Raw genomic sequence first — 13,420 nt, 5'->3', positions numbered from 1 at the left:
ATAGTAACCCCACATGGAAACCATTCTTCCTGTGTTTTGAGTTTCGGCGGCGGCGCGTAAAGAAGCTAACAGAAGCAAAAGTGACTATTTTGTCGCTTTTAAATAGCGTTACTGTTCCGCGGCATAGCTACTTAAGCCACCATGAAGATCGAGGAGGTGAAGAGCACCACAAAAACTCAACGGATCGCCTCGCACAGTCACGTTAAAGGATTGGGCTTGGACGAGGCCGGTAACGCCAAACAGACAGCGTGCGGCTTGGTCGGCCAGGAAGCCGCCAGAGAGGTACACTAATGTTGATCGTATGAAATTATTTGAACGATTTACTCGGATGACTGAACATTCATCAAAGGACGAGGTTGTGCGTTTGAATCTCCATTGTGCACTTTTAAGATAAAAGCCCGTGAAGTCACTGCTTCATACCACTGCACAAACCACATTATATTCAGAACATCTGATAAGTTCCAATCTTTATTGAGCCAATTTTACATGAGAAACGCCTGAAATGTCTTAATTTTCTCATAGATTTACTTTGTGAAAGCTGAGCCTTTTAAGTTGAGCTAAAAGCTGTTCTATGTATGGCAATGAGTAGAGTACCATATGCCATCTTTTAAGTTTTTCTACCTGTCCGCTTTTACATTGCTGGCATGTCCAGATGAGCGAATATAAGTTATTCATGCATTCTAAATAAAGTATCGGGAGCCATCACAATCGGACTGTTCCAAAATGTTTACGTTCCAGGCATGTGGCATCATTGTGGAGCTCATCCGCTCCAAGAAGATGGCAGGAAGGGCAGTTTTACTGGCCGGGCCTCCCGGGACTGGAAAGGTAATGTCCATACGTTCTTAAGTAGCAGTATCTACCTTTTAAATTCACACTTGTTGATGTTTCTCCTCGCAGACAGCTCTCGCCTTAGCCATAGCACAGGAGCTGGGCAACAAGGTGCCTTTCTGCCCCATGGTGGGGAGTGAGGTCTACTCGTCAGAGATTAAAAAGACAGAAGTACTGATGGAGAACTTCAGGAGGGCCATCGGTGAGAGTAGCGCTTCTGTTTTTTCTTTACCCCATCACTACGGCAACTAGAATACACAGCAGGAATAAGCAAACCATTTCATTGGTGTACCAGAACATAACTGAAAAGCCTTGTGTTACTGGCTCCATTTCAGTGAATCTGTGGCAAGACTGTTTGAAAAACATGCAGTTGGTTGGCTGTTAAATTGTCAGTACTGTATTGACAAAAGTTGTCACTCTGACAGTGTTATTTTGGATAGAAACATGCCACATTTGTAAAAAGTTTGAACAATATTTGTTTCAACTAAAATATGTTAATCCCATTTTGCCATAAATAATGCCATAATCACAAATCGGTAAATTCCTAAATTACACACACAAGTAAATTTAACAAAGATACGAAAGTAAATGGCATGTTGCTGATGACTAGCATGAAAATAAACCTAAGAAGCTTGCTGAAGCCAGGCTAATTTTACTTAAATTAGTTTTCTATAGATTTTTTGTTTTTTAAGGAAAGATTTGGCAGTAACCTGGCATCACAGAACAGATGGTCTTTTTTAGGACATTCCACTGTTTCTGATTTAAGTTAACAGTTTGGCTTGTTAGATAATTGTGATGTAGTAATTGGTAAAACAACACAGACCGCAGAGTTATGTCCGTTACTCTTGGTCTCCTATTGACCCCTGAGAATCATTTTGAGAAGGGGAAATGGGCTGGAAAGTTTCCGCTGCTGATGTTACCTGTCATAGGGAAGGAAATAGACCTTTTTGTAGATGAAGAGCACGGCTGGTCCTCCCATAGAACCCGATCTCCTGTCAGTGGTGGAGATTCCTACAAGCTTGTCACCACCGTGCCAATTACTGCCCTCGCGTTCTCTGATCTGAACGACGGAGTGTCGGCCACCTGTGAGCCCCTCCTCGTGCTGCAATCATGCCAAACAGGGGATCACTCAGGAATGATGGCCAGGAATGTTCACGGCCACGTGCACAAGCAATATCTTGAGGGGATGCCGCAGCGTGCTTTGCATGAGAATACAAAGACCCGAGTCACTCCGTTGCGATCAACGTGTGCGATTGTCCCATCGACTCGCCTTTCAGGGCTGCGCATCAAAGAGACGAAGGAGGTGTACGAGGGCGAGGTGACGGAGCTGACCCCCTGTGAGACGGAGAACCCGATGGGGGGATATGGAAAGACTATAAGCCACGTCATCATTGGTCTGAGGACAGGGAAAGGCACTAAGCAGCTCAAGGTCTGACTAAAGAGATTTTTTTTCTTTTAAATGCATACCACTGCTCACCATTGTAAGTACTTTCAGTTCTTGAAATGCAAGTCAGTCTAAATAGTGACGTTTTGTAGTCAATGATTCCATGTTATTCAAAAGTCTGGCATAAATCATGAGTTGTAATATTTTTTCAGTTTCTTCAATAATTGGCGAATTAATTAGCATGATGAGGAAAACTAATAATTTTATTACTGACAAGAATAACCAAATTTTACCTCATCTACACAGAGTGGGGGGGAAAGTATTTCATTTTAGGTTGCACGTGAGTAAAATGTGATTAGCTGGTAATCCCCCTTCGTTGAAAACAATCAAATAATAGTTTAACACATTTTAATATTGTGCAACCCAAGTACATGTTTGAATTAAGTATGTACATTTGAAGGATTTTTTTTCCTTTCCGAGCTGTCTATTAAAAAACAAATGTAAGTGAAAGTTTACCCATCCTTGTCGTAGCTCAAGTAGTCAAACTATTCTTGATGTTCCCAAGTTGGATCCCAGCATTTATGAGAGTCTTCAGAAGGAACGTGTGGAGGTGGGAGACGTCATCTACATTGAAGCCAACAGTGGAGCTGTCAAGGTATCACCACACACGCTCACTTGTTCTTTGCTCGGGTCAAAGAACATAATACAATCATTCATTCATTTGATTGAAGAGTATTTTTTTTTTTTGGTCTTTCATCTCTCACCTCTCGGCATGACAATCCGTGCTTCCTTCTGAGTGTTCAGGAAAGCTGCTTTTTCTTCCCGCTATCTCTCCATCTCCCAAAATGCCTCCTCTCCTGCAGTGAGGCTTGCGCCTTCTGTTGACAGGTCACAATGACGCTTCCTTTAATCGGTGCAGGTGGCCTCGTGACCAAGGGCGTAGGGCGCCACACATGTCTCTCGTTGACAGGCCTCTCTCAGAGCACTTCATCCGTCTGCCAATCATCCGGCCCACCTGCTTTGCCATGGAAATACAAGAATCCTTATGCTCCATGTTTTTGCAGAGACAAGGTCGCTGTGACACCTTCGCCACGGAGTTTGACCTTGAGGCTGAGGAATATGTGCCGCTGCCAAAGGGAGACGTGCACAAAAAGAAGGAGATCGTCCAAGATGTCACACTGCACGACCTCGACGTGGCGAATGCCAGACCGCAGGTTAGCAAAAAAAAAAAAAGTTTTCAACATCACAAATTTGTCTGTGCAGTCCTTAAAGTGTTTTGTTTTTGTCACAGGGAGGCCAGGACATTCTCTCCATGATGGGACAGCTGATGAAGCCCAAAAAGACGGAAATCACAGGTTGGCAATGTTGCCGTCAAGTCCCCATCTGCTTCCACACTTGCGCTTATGTTGCTAAGCCGTCCTCTCATATATTTTTTTTTTGCAGATAAGCTCCGAGCAGAGATCAACAAGGTGGTGAACCGCTACATCGACCAGGGTGTCGCCGAGCTGGTGCCCGGTGTGCTTTTTGTGGACGAGGTCCACATGCTGGACATTGAGTGCTTCACTTATCTCCATCGGGCGCTGGAGAGCACCATCGCCCCCATTGTTGTGTTCGCGTCCAACAGGGGAAACTGCCTCATCAGGTGGACTATTATGACATGAAATCGTACTTGGCTTGTTTGGTGGGGAGGGGTTTTCAATAGCAAAAAAACAACAACAAAAAAACCATACACACGTCATGAGGACTCACTATAATTTCTGCTTAAAGTTGCAACATGAGATTTTTGGTTAGTATGGCCGTTTCAAACTGAGTGCAACATACCAAGAATTTGGAAAATTGATGGATTTCGAAGTTTTTTTTTTTTTAATCCTCTATTGAAAATCTGGTCAAAACTTTGTCTGCTGCTCGCAGAGCCACTTCTCAAATTGGCAGACGAGTTTGCGTTTAAAAGTTTCCACAAATGAGCTCGTATGGGCTGAATCTCTGCGGGGTTCTCAAATCAACACATCAGGATTTACTTCACGTTTCAAATGTTGTACTTTCGCCATCACTTGTTCCCCCCCTGCCCCCCTCTTAAAACTTATATTTAATGTTTACAGAGAACGGATGTATGTAAGATACTATCATTATGTAGAGGTTGTAAATTGACAGTGCTAAAATAGAAAAGGAAAAGAAAACATTACAATGTATTCTACAAAAGTTGAATAAAATTTGATCTAAATAAACATGAAAACACTTCTAAATGATTAAATACAAATGTATTGTACTTAAAAAGATACGGTTTACTGTACTGGTTTTATGAAAGTGTAAGCCACTGGAAGCAATTCTTTCGAGTACCACTAGAGGGAGCTCAACTACCAACACTAGTGGGACTGATACCACAGTTTTAGACAATTCCACCAAGATGGTAGCCACTTGTCACACTGCTATTATGAACCAAGAAACTCAGATCCCCCCCCCCCCCCCTCCGACATACAAAATCCTGGTCCTTCAGTCTAGAGCAGGGGTGTCCAAAGTCGGTCCTCAAGGGCCGCTGTCCTGCCTGTTTTCCAGCTCTCCCAAGAGCAACACACCTGATTCAAATAATCAGGAATGTTCTAATGCTGCTTCAGAGCTGGCTGATGAGCTGATCATCTGAATCAGGTGTGTTGCAGCCGGGAGAGCTGGAAAACAGGCAGGACAGTGGCCCTCCAGGCCCGGAGCTCGACATGCCTGATCTAGAGGTATTACTTTAATGCACTTCCCTGACACGATATGCTTTTGTCCTACGAGCCAAGACTTTGGTGCTGTTTTGTGGCATCTTGAGGTGTTACAAAAACATTGTAAGAGAATTTTTCTTCCAACCTTGTCTCACGTTTGCACTTAAGGGGGACCGAGGACATCAGCTCACCCCACGGGATTCCGCTGGACCTGCTGGACAGAGTGATGATCATCCGCACCATGCTGTACACGCCGCAGGAGATGAAGCAGGTCAGGGGATGAACAGGAATCCTGAGCACATGCATCTGATAGATATATAGAACACTAATAACGGCTCTTTTTTTCCCCCTCTCAAGATCATTAAGATCCGTGCTCAGACTGAGGGGCTCAGTATCAGCGAGGAAGCACTCGCGCATCTTGCGGATATCGGCGCCAAGACCACTCTCAGGTACGGAAAAAGGCTTTACGGAAAAAAGTATTACGTCGGTTTCACACCAAATTTAACCATGCGGTGTTTAGTAACTCGAGCAAAATAGCTTTTGTTGTGCAATCCCCCCCCCCCTGAAAGATAGTGATTTTGGAGATAAGAGAATTCTGCCAAACAACGACCATATGGAATTGTGTATTCTACTGTTAGTTTTTTTGCCATCCTAAGAATACATTAATAATGAGAAATAAACGGATGTAATCTATTTTGGTCCAGGAATGTTGAACTCAAGTGTTGAAGAACAACAAAAATGACTACTGGCCTGTTTGTTGGCAGGTACGCCGTTCAGCTCCTGACGCCGGCCAGCCTGCTTGGTCGCGTTCAAGGCAAAGAGACGGTCGAGCGGGAGCAGGTGGAGGAGATCAACGAGCTTTTTTACGACGCAAAGTCCTCGGCCAAAATTCTACAGGATCAGCATCACAAATTTATGAAATGAAGCGTCACAGCTGGCAGGCGGTCCTTTACCATACTGCGTTGTGTTTTTGTTTTATCTCCATCATGACTCATTTTCTCCGTTCTTGGCGTAGTTCAATGCGCTTTTACCGATTCTGTTTGACTTTGAACTTTTGAATTAAAAAAAAACCAGATCTGTTATTTCCCGGTAATTTGACTTTTTTTTAAACACACATTTTCACATTGTCATCTACAGTGGCGGCGGCCCGGTAGTCCAGTGGTTAGCACGTCGGCTTCACAGTGCGGAGGTACCGGGTTTGATTCCAGCTCCGGCCTCCCTGTGTGGAGTTTGCATGTTCTCCCCGGGCCTGCGTGGGTTTTCTCCGGGTGCTCCGGTTTCCTCCCACATTCCAAAAACATGCATGGCAGGCTGATTGGACGCTCTAAATTGTCCCTAGGTGTGTGTGTGGGCGTGGATGGTTGTTCGTCTCTGTGTGCCCTGCGATTGGCTGGCAACTGATTCAGGGTGTCCCCCGCCTACTGCCCGGAGACGGCTGGGATAGGCTCCAGCACCCCCCGCGACCCTAGTGAGGATCAGGCGGTTCGGAAAATGGATCTACAGTGACATGATTAGACAATTTAATGCATAACAGGAATGATGACTACTTTGCTGTGTCAGCGTTTTTAAGGAATATCTTTACATTTCTACTTAAAACACTTTCTAACTTAATGATTGTAAAATACAATGTCTGCAAAATCCAGACAATGTGGCACCTTTGGCACCCAATTTGGGTGCAATTTGGCACCAATTTTGGCACCAATTTGGCACCCCGAACAAAGGTTTGGGGGGGAAAAAAATTAAATTACTGTTATCAATTACTTGTGGTATTGAGCATACACAAGAAACGAAAATATCCAAATATCTGAACATTATCTTTAATACAGCTCTTTTTAACGCTCATTAGATGGTGCAAATGTATCTTATGATGGTCTCACAGTCAATGTATGAAAGGGTGTTTACAAAAAAATAACTTGCCAAACAATGAGCCACAAATGTAACGGTGGTGATTGTTTACTTCCTGGCGGGTTGAGCTGAGCGCGTGTTCAAAGCCGTCTCTCCTCCTGACCTCACGCCACTGAAAACGGATGGGGCGGTTTTACCCATTCTCTCTGTGGACAATTGAACACACAAGACAACAATCATGATCGGACCCGTGGTAAGGTCTGCAGAATGTTAGGAGAAAAGAATCACTGTGGGAATGTTTCAAGTGGAAATGGAAACGTGATTTAATACAAATAAGAATCATCCTGGGTGGTTTGATGGAAAACCAAATCCAAGCATTTTAATGTTTTCCCCGAAATAAAAGGATAACTACACATACACACTTTATTCCACTGGGAAAACACTCCGTCTCCCATTATGGAAGCCTTCACATCTCCCTACATGGAGTGGAAACTTTCTTCATCCTAAACTTACTGCAAATTTCAATGGCAACCCGTTATGTTCCACCGCTTCATTTTAGCCAACAGCACATCGTTTATACTGCACGTGTGTATGCACATGTGTACTCACCACACTCTTCCATGACTTCAAAAGTTTTGCTCTTTACTGGTCCACCCTCACCAAGTCTGTTCTTTGTCTCAGCCAGCTCCTCCCGGCTGACCGCAGGACGCTGCACTTCTTGCGGCTGCTAAGAACAACAACAATAACGATGACCACCGTTCAAGATTTTGCACAGCAGACATTCTAGAGACATTGCTCTTACTTGAGACATGTTGGTGATGTCAGCCGTTATCTCCTTCGTGTGGCCAAGTTGTATATAGTCTGACAGGCAGGCGAGGGGAATACAGTAAATCTGTTTCTCAACATTAACAAATGATGTCATGAGTGTAAAAGCTCCTCCCACAGTTTATGTGTGTGCAAATTAATCCCAGTTTCAAACTTTTGAAAAAAAAAAAAAGACCAAAAAGCAAGTCTCTTGCAGTACTTTACTGCTCATTCCTCATAATGACATCATTATCCAACCCTGACGGACGCTTCCTTCAATGGTGGTAAGTGTGGAAGAAGCACAGCTTGTAGTTTAGCAGTTTGTGGTTCTGCAAAACAAAAACAAAAAAAAACACTCGCTGCTGGTTTTCCTGGTGAAAAGTCAAGGAAGAAAATACATGATCTTAAAAATTGTAATTAAAAAAAATAAGACTGTACAAAAACTCTGAGCCCACGGTTTGCTAGGAAATTATAGGGAAAAGGAAAAAAAAAAAAGATCTTGACCAAATCAAATGAAAATCTGACATTTCAACAGGGGTGTGTAGATGTTTGATATCCACTGCACGTCTTGTGCAACGGAAGGTTACCTATGGAGCAAAAGAACATTTTTAACAGATTAACAAGGTCATTCCGTAAACAACATGACGTCAGCTATGCAAGTAAAACTACAAACTGGACAAATCATCCCATAACACGTGAGATGACATTACACAAAAGTGGCATCAAAATAGGGGTGCGGCAGATTCTGAGATTCTCTTTCACTTCAATTTTTTTTTAAAATTACAATTAAAGGTTTTGTTTTTGCCCAGAGTCCATCAAGGAAATGGGAGTCAAAGTTGCTGTCATGTCAGGCATTTTAAAGTCAACACTACTGAATAAAAGCATTTAATACGATAAATCCGTAAGGGGTTAAAATACTTTCTGGTGGTCAACTTTTCCAAACACAATGAATACATCCCATGACACATCACATAGTGACACACAACCAGCTATGTATGATGAATGATGCTTTGTATGAATTTGCGTGAAGTGACTTCAGCAGTAAAAATCCGACTGTAACACAATCCATTAAATTTGGCCCACAATAGTTTACTTATCATACACTCAATAGTCATTCATTAGGTACATGTGTACAAAATCAGCGAAAAAAAATAAAGTTCATAGAAATCACCTTATTTAGAGTACAGCACATACGTAGATGATTACATACACTTCACAGCGTAATATCTGCGTGCCTTTCAATTAAAAATAGATCTGGAAGGTGTACCTAATGATGTGTCCAATAAGGGTACACTTCTTCATATGTACAGAGGAATTATTCAGTCACGTTATAATACACATTCAACACATAATCACATACACATGCATATTAATTAAGTACAGTATTGGTGAAAACAATTTGTTACAGCAGTGAATTTTATATCTTGAATTCACTTCAGACAGAGTGAAATATTTTATGATGTTATTACACTGGTCAACAGCAAATTTTGAAACCAATTTTAGTGTCCCTAAATTTATCTTTGACAGTGACAAAAATGAGTATACTTTTTTCTAGTGTATCCAGTTTTTAAGTGACTGTATATCTTGTTTTTAACTTTGACCTATAAAAGCTAGCGCAAGATGGATTCTACCATGCGTTTTAAATTTATCGCTATTATTGCTGAACCTAACCCTTAATTCATAAATATTATTAGATTGATTACTATATTACATATTATTCCAAAAATCAAATGTATCAAAGGGGGGGGGGGGGGAATTAAAGTGAGGGCAGATTCAGTAAACACACCAAAACAACAAAAAAAAATCTAGAAAAGTTTACTTGCATCTCAGATTTAAAAATGTAGTGACATTTTGTTGACCGGTTTAAATTTCCTACAGCTAAAAAAATAATTTCCTCGGCATTTATGAAATGAGCTTCATTTTTATGAAATTATACTACTGAACTGAACTTCTCTTCAATATTCAAAATTAATTAGGCACATACTGTATATACTTGCGTCCAAGATCCACAAAAAACAACAACCCCCCCCCAAAAAATCCACTTGCCGCTGACCTTCACCTTATACACTTTTTTTCCTGTACTGGGGCAAAAGCTGAGTCCTCACAAACGCAACGAGTTCAGTTTCTGTGAGCACAATCGTTCCGAGAACAAAAAGAAGACAGGCCGCTCCCACGCCGACGTGGACTAACCTGAGGAGCCAACCGCCGTTGCAGCAAAAAGCACCCTGCGACAACAAATCCCCTTTCAATACAAATGCCATCAAGACCCTCAAGTCAACATTAGTAGTGAATTGTTTGAAGATTACCTCACTGACAACCGTGACGGCTGCACTGACAGCGAGCGCCAGGCACAGCGGCAGCGAGGGCAGCAGGCCCCGCAAGGGTTTCCACTGACTGGACAGGAAGTAGCGGCGAATGTACAGGACGCTGTGCGTGATGCGGAGGGCCATGTTCAAGCAGTTGGCCAGAATGAAGCCCATGCCACCAGCCCACTGCGTCAGCATGTAGGACAGGAAGAGGAAGGACGCAGACAGGGCCAGCATTACCAAATTGTACCTAAAAATGAATAATAAAGTGTTATCTTGACATCCAATTTTATTCCTTTAACACTCATTTCTAAAATTACCTTTTCCCATTGAAATGAATGGAAATGTCATTAATCTGTTCTTCCATGCCAAAAACCACAACAACAAAAATGTTCATGTTTTTAATAAGAAAAATTGTACGTTTATCATTTTTTACTTTATAAACACATGCAGCAATGACATAATTAAATGACATACTTGAAGAATGAATCTGTTTTGCCACATTTTTGGTTCTATTCAGTGATAAGTGTGCTGTGCTGAACTTGCTCACTTTCTCAGATTCCTCAGATCTCAAGGCACCACTGTACGTATATTTTGCTGTGTTAAAAGCGATGTAGCAAACGATTATTGGTGCGTACTTGTCAACCTCCTCCTGGCTCATTGCAGCAAACACAAAACACTCGGTCACACCGTTTACAGCCAGCAGGAGGACGTAGCAGCTGTAATATCGCAGGAGGGATGGACCTTCAACAAAATACAAAGAAGCAGTAAAGTGAAATCTGTTTTCTTTTCATTGAAATTCAGCGCCATCCAGGTCTTGACTTCCTCAGGACAGGATAAAAGTGGCCTCAATGAGAAAGCGTATTTTTGGTTCAGCGGGACATAGATCTGACAGTCATCCGCATAGCATTGGAAGGAAATACCATGTTTCCTTAAGATGGCCCCAAAGAGAGCAGATACAATGGAGAAAAGCAGAGGCCCCAGAATTGAACCCTGTGGAACACCACACAACAGTTGGGCACTTCGTGACTAAGACCAACCAAGGCTAACAAAAAAAGTTTTTCCAGCCAAATAGGACCCAAACCACTGAAGGGCACTACCACTAATGCACACCAGGTGCTGCAAACGAGCCAACTGAATACTGTGATCTACTGTATCAAATGCAGCGGTTAAATCCAATAAAACTAGACGCACATTGTCTACATTACCTGCCCCACTGCTCAGCAATGATCCACCATAAATATCCAGAGCCAGTTCTGAGTAGGCGTACCCAAAAACTGCGATAATGAGTCCAATCACCAGCACCAGTTTGAGCAGGCATTGTAGCACATTTGCTGCAACACCAACGTCTTCCTGAAGACAACAATCACATTGTGACCTTAAACTCAACAATATTTATTCACAATAAAACATGCCAGTGCACACCTGTTTCTGTTTTTTCACATCACGGCCTCGCTCCAGCACTTTAGCAAAGAAGATGTAGAAGCTCTCCTCGATTGGCAGGAAGATGAAGCGCGCCACCATGGAGCCCAGATTGTTGACGATGTCATAAACGCCCTGGTCGCCGAAGCTCAGGACGTTCAGGAAGGTCATGACGTAGCGCTCGCCTTCAGTCAGGATCTGCTTGAGGAACGACTGCTTGAAGAAGCTCCAGGTAAGACGGGCCACGGTCCAGTCCACCAGCGGCTACAAAAAGACAGATGCTCTGAGAGGTTATCCTGATGTCGTCAAAACTGGTAGAACTAGACTAACTTTGCGTTGAGTTGGGCGTATTTTGTCAATGCAACTGCGGTAAGATCCCCTGCTATCCACCAGATGATTTTGTGCATTTCCAAACAGAAGTAAATGCAAATATCAGTAACATTACAAACGTTTATGCTAATGTTACTTTTTCAAAATTCATGTAATTGATTGATACAAATAGTGTTGGTTGGAGCCAGTGGGGGCTGCTTGTGCCTCAATTTGAGCCAGGTAAAAACCCAAACTCATGCCTATATTATGTAACAAAAAAGAGATAAGAAACAATCACAGTACCTCTCCATTAGCTTTGTGAGGCATCAGATCTGTAATATTGCGCAGGGGGAAATTGCTCTCAATTGCCTCTTTGGACGGCAAGAAATGAAGAAAGTAAACCGCATAGCACAGCACCAAGACTCCTGTTGACACCAGCTAAAAGATGCCAGAAGATTAAAGTTATTCATCTTGAATGAACAAACAGTATATGAGATTTGGAGCAGATTCTTACATGAGCAGCAGAGAAGATGTAAAGGCCCCACTCCCGGGCAGACATCACCAACACCACCGTCACGCTGCACTTAGCCAACATAGCCAAGCTCTCAGCGACCACCTTTAGCTTCACAAACATGTGCACTTGGGCCAGCACCCAGAGGGGCTCGGCCAGGAGCTCCTGGACCCCAGCGAGACCGAACAGCAGCACGGCGGGGCCGTAAAAAGGAATTGATTGAGGATCTGGCACCTCCAGGAGCCATAGCCACACAGCGGCTAACAGGGCTCCCCACAGCACACCCAGAGGCAACCTGACAGACCAAGAGTGCTTTCAAGAGATAAGCAAACATTGCACGGTGAAGAACACGGTGGTTGGTGAAGCTTACGTCAGCCATAGCAGGTTGATGAGCTGCCTCCAGTTGCGCTTCCCGTCAGCAGATCCACTCAGACAGGCTCTTCGAAAGGCCTCTCGCGACAAAAATACTAGCGTGGAGTACAGCAGTGTGAGCCTAAAAATAGTAAGATAATAACATACATTACTGTCATAAATAAACTGCTTTGAGTGACAGTGGTAACACAATTTGTTAGTAGTTCCCAACCACAGTACCTGAGAGAGCTCAGATCGTCAGATGTACCACAGGAAATTGTTTTCACTCAATTGGTCAGAAAATTTTTAAATTACTACAAATCATTCACACTTGTTAATATATGACGGCGACGTATAGTGACAGCAGGCAGCACAATTAAATGTTGTTCCACAGAGATGTTGAAGATCTCAATGTCTTCAATTCCTGCGAGTACATCAGCTTTTAGTTAGACTATTCTGGTTATGATTTCAATCTGCCTTGGTAGATTTGTTTGAGTAAATTAAAAGGAGATGTAAAATATATGCCTGGCTCGATAAAAGTTGTGATTTACTGGGCTTACCTTACATTCACCACTCCAATCAGCTCTTTGGATACAAAACGCAGGGTGAACGCGTTCAAAAAGAAGGTGAGCACGCGGAACATCACCTGACATCAAATATTAACATTAGGAGGAAGCATTTCACACACAGATTAATGCAAGTTAGCGTTTACTCACCTGTAGCAGCACATTGTACGACGCGAGAGTGGATGCGTTTTTAAGTACGTCCTGAGAGCTCATTCTGGAATTGTTTTGCCCCTGCTTGAAATGCTGTGTTTGAGGTTTTAGACATTAAAAACAGAATTCATTTCTTTCCACCGCGTTAAAAGAAGGATTCTTAGTACACATGACAGGAATTTAGCGTGGTGATTCCACTTCCCACTTCCGTACACATTGGTATAGAAGTTACGTAGTCACGTTAT

The 13,420-nt window shown here is 42.8% G+C and overlaps 3 protein-coding genes and 1 long non-coding RNA gene across 6 annotated transcripts; 1 reads left to right on the top strand and 3 right to left on the bottom strand.

The window, feature by feature from the left end:
• Nucleotides 1–8: 8 nt before the first annotated feature.
• ruvbl1 (RuvB-like AAA ATPase 1) lies at nucleotides 9–5,993 on the top strand. The gene is made up of 11 exons (XM_086117740.1): nucleotides 9–282; nucleotides 739–825; nucleotides 898–1,030; nucleotides 2,106–2,257; nucleotides 2,778–2,867; nucleotides 3,277–3,426; nucleotides 3,504–3,567; nucleotides 3,656–3,854; nucleotides 5,080–5,182; nucleotides 5,269–5,360; nucleotides 5,676–5,993. The coding sequence occupies exons 1-11, from the start codon at nucleotides 142–144 to the stop codon at nucleotides 5,833–5,835; spliced, it is 1,371 nt and encodes a 456-aa protein (XP_085973866.1). The 5' UTR covers nucleotides 9–141; the 3' UTR covers nucleotides 5,836–5,993.
• On the bottom strand, nucleotides 965–2,843 carry LOC147201345 (uncharacterized). The gene is made up of 3 exons (XR_015101604.1): nucleotides 2,729–2,843; nucleotides 1,749–1,930; nucleotides 965–1,076 (listed from the first exon to the last, which is right to left on the bottom strand). It is a non-coding gene; the product is annotated as an uncharacterized LOC147201345 (long non-coding RNA).
• A 719-nt stretch (nucleotides 5,994–6,712) lies between the features above and the next one.
• On the bottom strand, nucleotides 6,713–8,060 carry mustn1a (musculoskeletal, embryonic nuclear protein 1a). Of its 2 annotated transcripts, none has more exons than XM_086117742.1 (3): nucleotides 7,559–8,060; nucleotides 7,366–7,480; nucleotides 6,713–6,962 (listed from the first exon to the last, which is right to left on the bottom strand). In XM_086117742.1, the coding sequence occupies exons 1-3, from the start codon at nucleotides 7,676–7,678 to the stop codon at nucleotides 6,865–6,867; spliced, it is 333 nt and encodes a 110-aa protein (XP_085973868.1). In that variant the 5' UTR covers nucleotides 7,679–8,060; the 3' UTR covers nucleotides 6,713–6,864. The 2 variants fall into 2 exon arrangements, with proteins under 2 accessions (XP_085973868.1, XP_085973867.1); XM_086117741.1 differs by having other exon boundaries at nucleotides 7,366–7,483; nucleotides 7,559–7,892.
• Nucleotides 7,768–13,378, bottom strand: rft1 (RFT1 homolog). 2 transcript variants are annotated; one of them, XM_086117739.1, is made up of 11 exons: nucleotides 13,176–13,378; nucleotides 13,020–13,105; nucleotides 12,479–12,601; nucleotides 12,112–12,403; nucleotides 11,901–12,035; nucleotides 11,292–11,552; nucleotides 11,075–11,219; nucleotides 10,505–10,610; nucleotides 9,867–10,116; nucleotides 9,751–9,785; nucleotides 7,768–8,147 (listed from the first exon to the last, which is right to left on the bottom strand). In XM_086117739.1, exons 1-11 carry the CDS (start codon nucleotides 13,236–13,238, stop codon nucleotides 8,144–8,146), a joined length of 1,500 nt encoding a protein of 499 aa, XP_085973865.1. In that variant the 5' UTR covers nucleotides 13,239–13,378; the 3' UTR covers nucleotides 7,768–8,143. The 2 variants fall into 2 exon arrangements, with proteins under 2 accessions (XP_085973865.1, XP_085973864.1); XM_086117738.1 differs by lacking the exon at nucleotides 7,768–8,147 and having other exon boundaries at nucleotides 8,629–9,785.
• Between the last annotated feature and the right edge of the window lie 42 nt (nucleotides 13,379–13,420).

The sequence above is a fragment of the Hippocampus guttulatus genome, chromosome 8 (assembly GCF_054856545.1).
Source record: "Hippocampus guttulatus isolate MCC_2025c chromosome 8, RoL_Hgut_1.0, whole genome shotgun sequence".
Lineage (NCBI taxonomy): Eukaryota > Metazoa > Chordata > Actinopteri > Syngnathiformes > Syngnathidae > Hippocampus > Hippocampus guttulatus.
Note: the sequence above shows the minus strand (reverse complement) of the source record. Positions and strands in the feature narration are given on the sequence as shown.

Excerpts from the sequence above, each read along its gene's own strand:
- ruvbl1 (XM_086117740.1), top strand. The coding sequence starts at position 142 with ATGAAGATCGAGGAGGTGAAGAGCACCACAAAAACTCAACGGATCGCC. Across the intron at positions 3,427-3,503 it reads TGGCGAATGCCAGACCGCAG|GGAGGCCAGGACATTCTCTC; the intron begins GTTAGCAAAAAA and ends TTTTTGTCACAG. Across the intron at positions 3,568-3,655 it reads CAAAAAGACGGAAATCACAG|ATAAGCTCCGAGCAGAGATC; the intron begins GTTGGCAATGTT and ends TTTTTTTTGCAG.
- rft1 (XM_086117738.1), bottom strand. The coding sequence starts at position 13,238 with ATGAGCTCTCAGGACGTACTTAAAAACGCATCCACTCTCGCGTCGTAC. Across the intron at positions 12,036-12,111 it reads ACATCTTCTCTGCTGCTCAT|CTGGTGTCAACAGGAGTCTT; the intron begins GTAAGAATCTGC and ends GGCATCTTTTAG. Across the intron at positions 10,117-10,504 it reads AGCCAGGAGGAGGTTGACAA|GTACAATTTGGTAATGCTGG; the intron begins GTACGCACCAAT and ends ATTCATTTTTAG.
- mustn1a (XM_086117741.1), bottom strand. The coding sequence starts at position 7,678 with ATGACATCATTTGTTAATGTTGAGAAACAGATTTACTGTATTCCCCTC. Across the intron at positions 7,484-7,558 it reads ACATCACCAACATGTCTCAA|CAGCCGCAAGAAGTGCAGCG; the intron begins GTAAGAGCAATG and ends TGTTGTTCTTAG. Across the intron at positions 6,963-7,365 it reads TGAAGTCATGGAAGAGTGTG|AGAGAATGGGTAAAACCGCC; the intron begins GTGAGTACACAT and ends AATTGTCCACAG.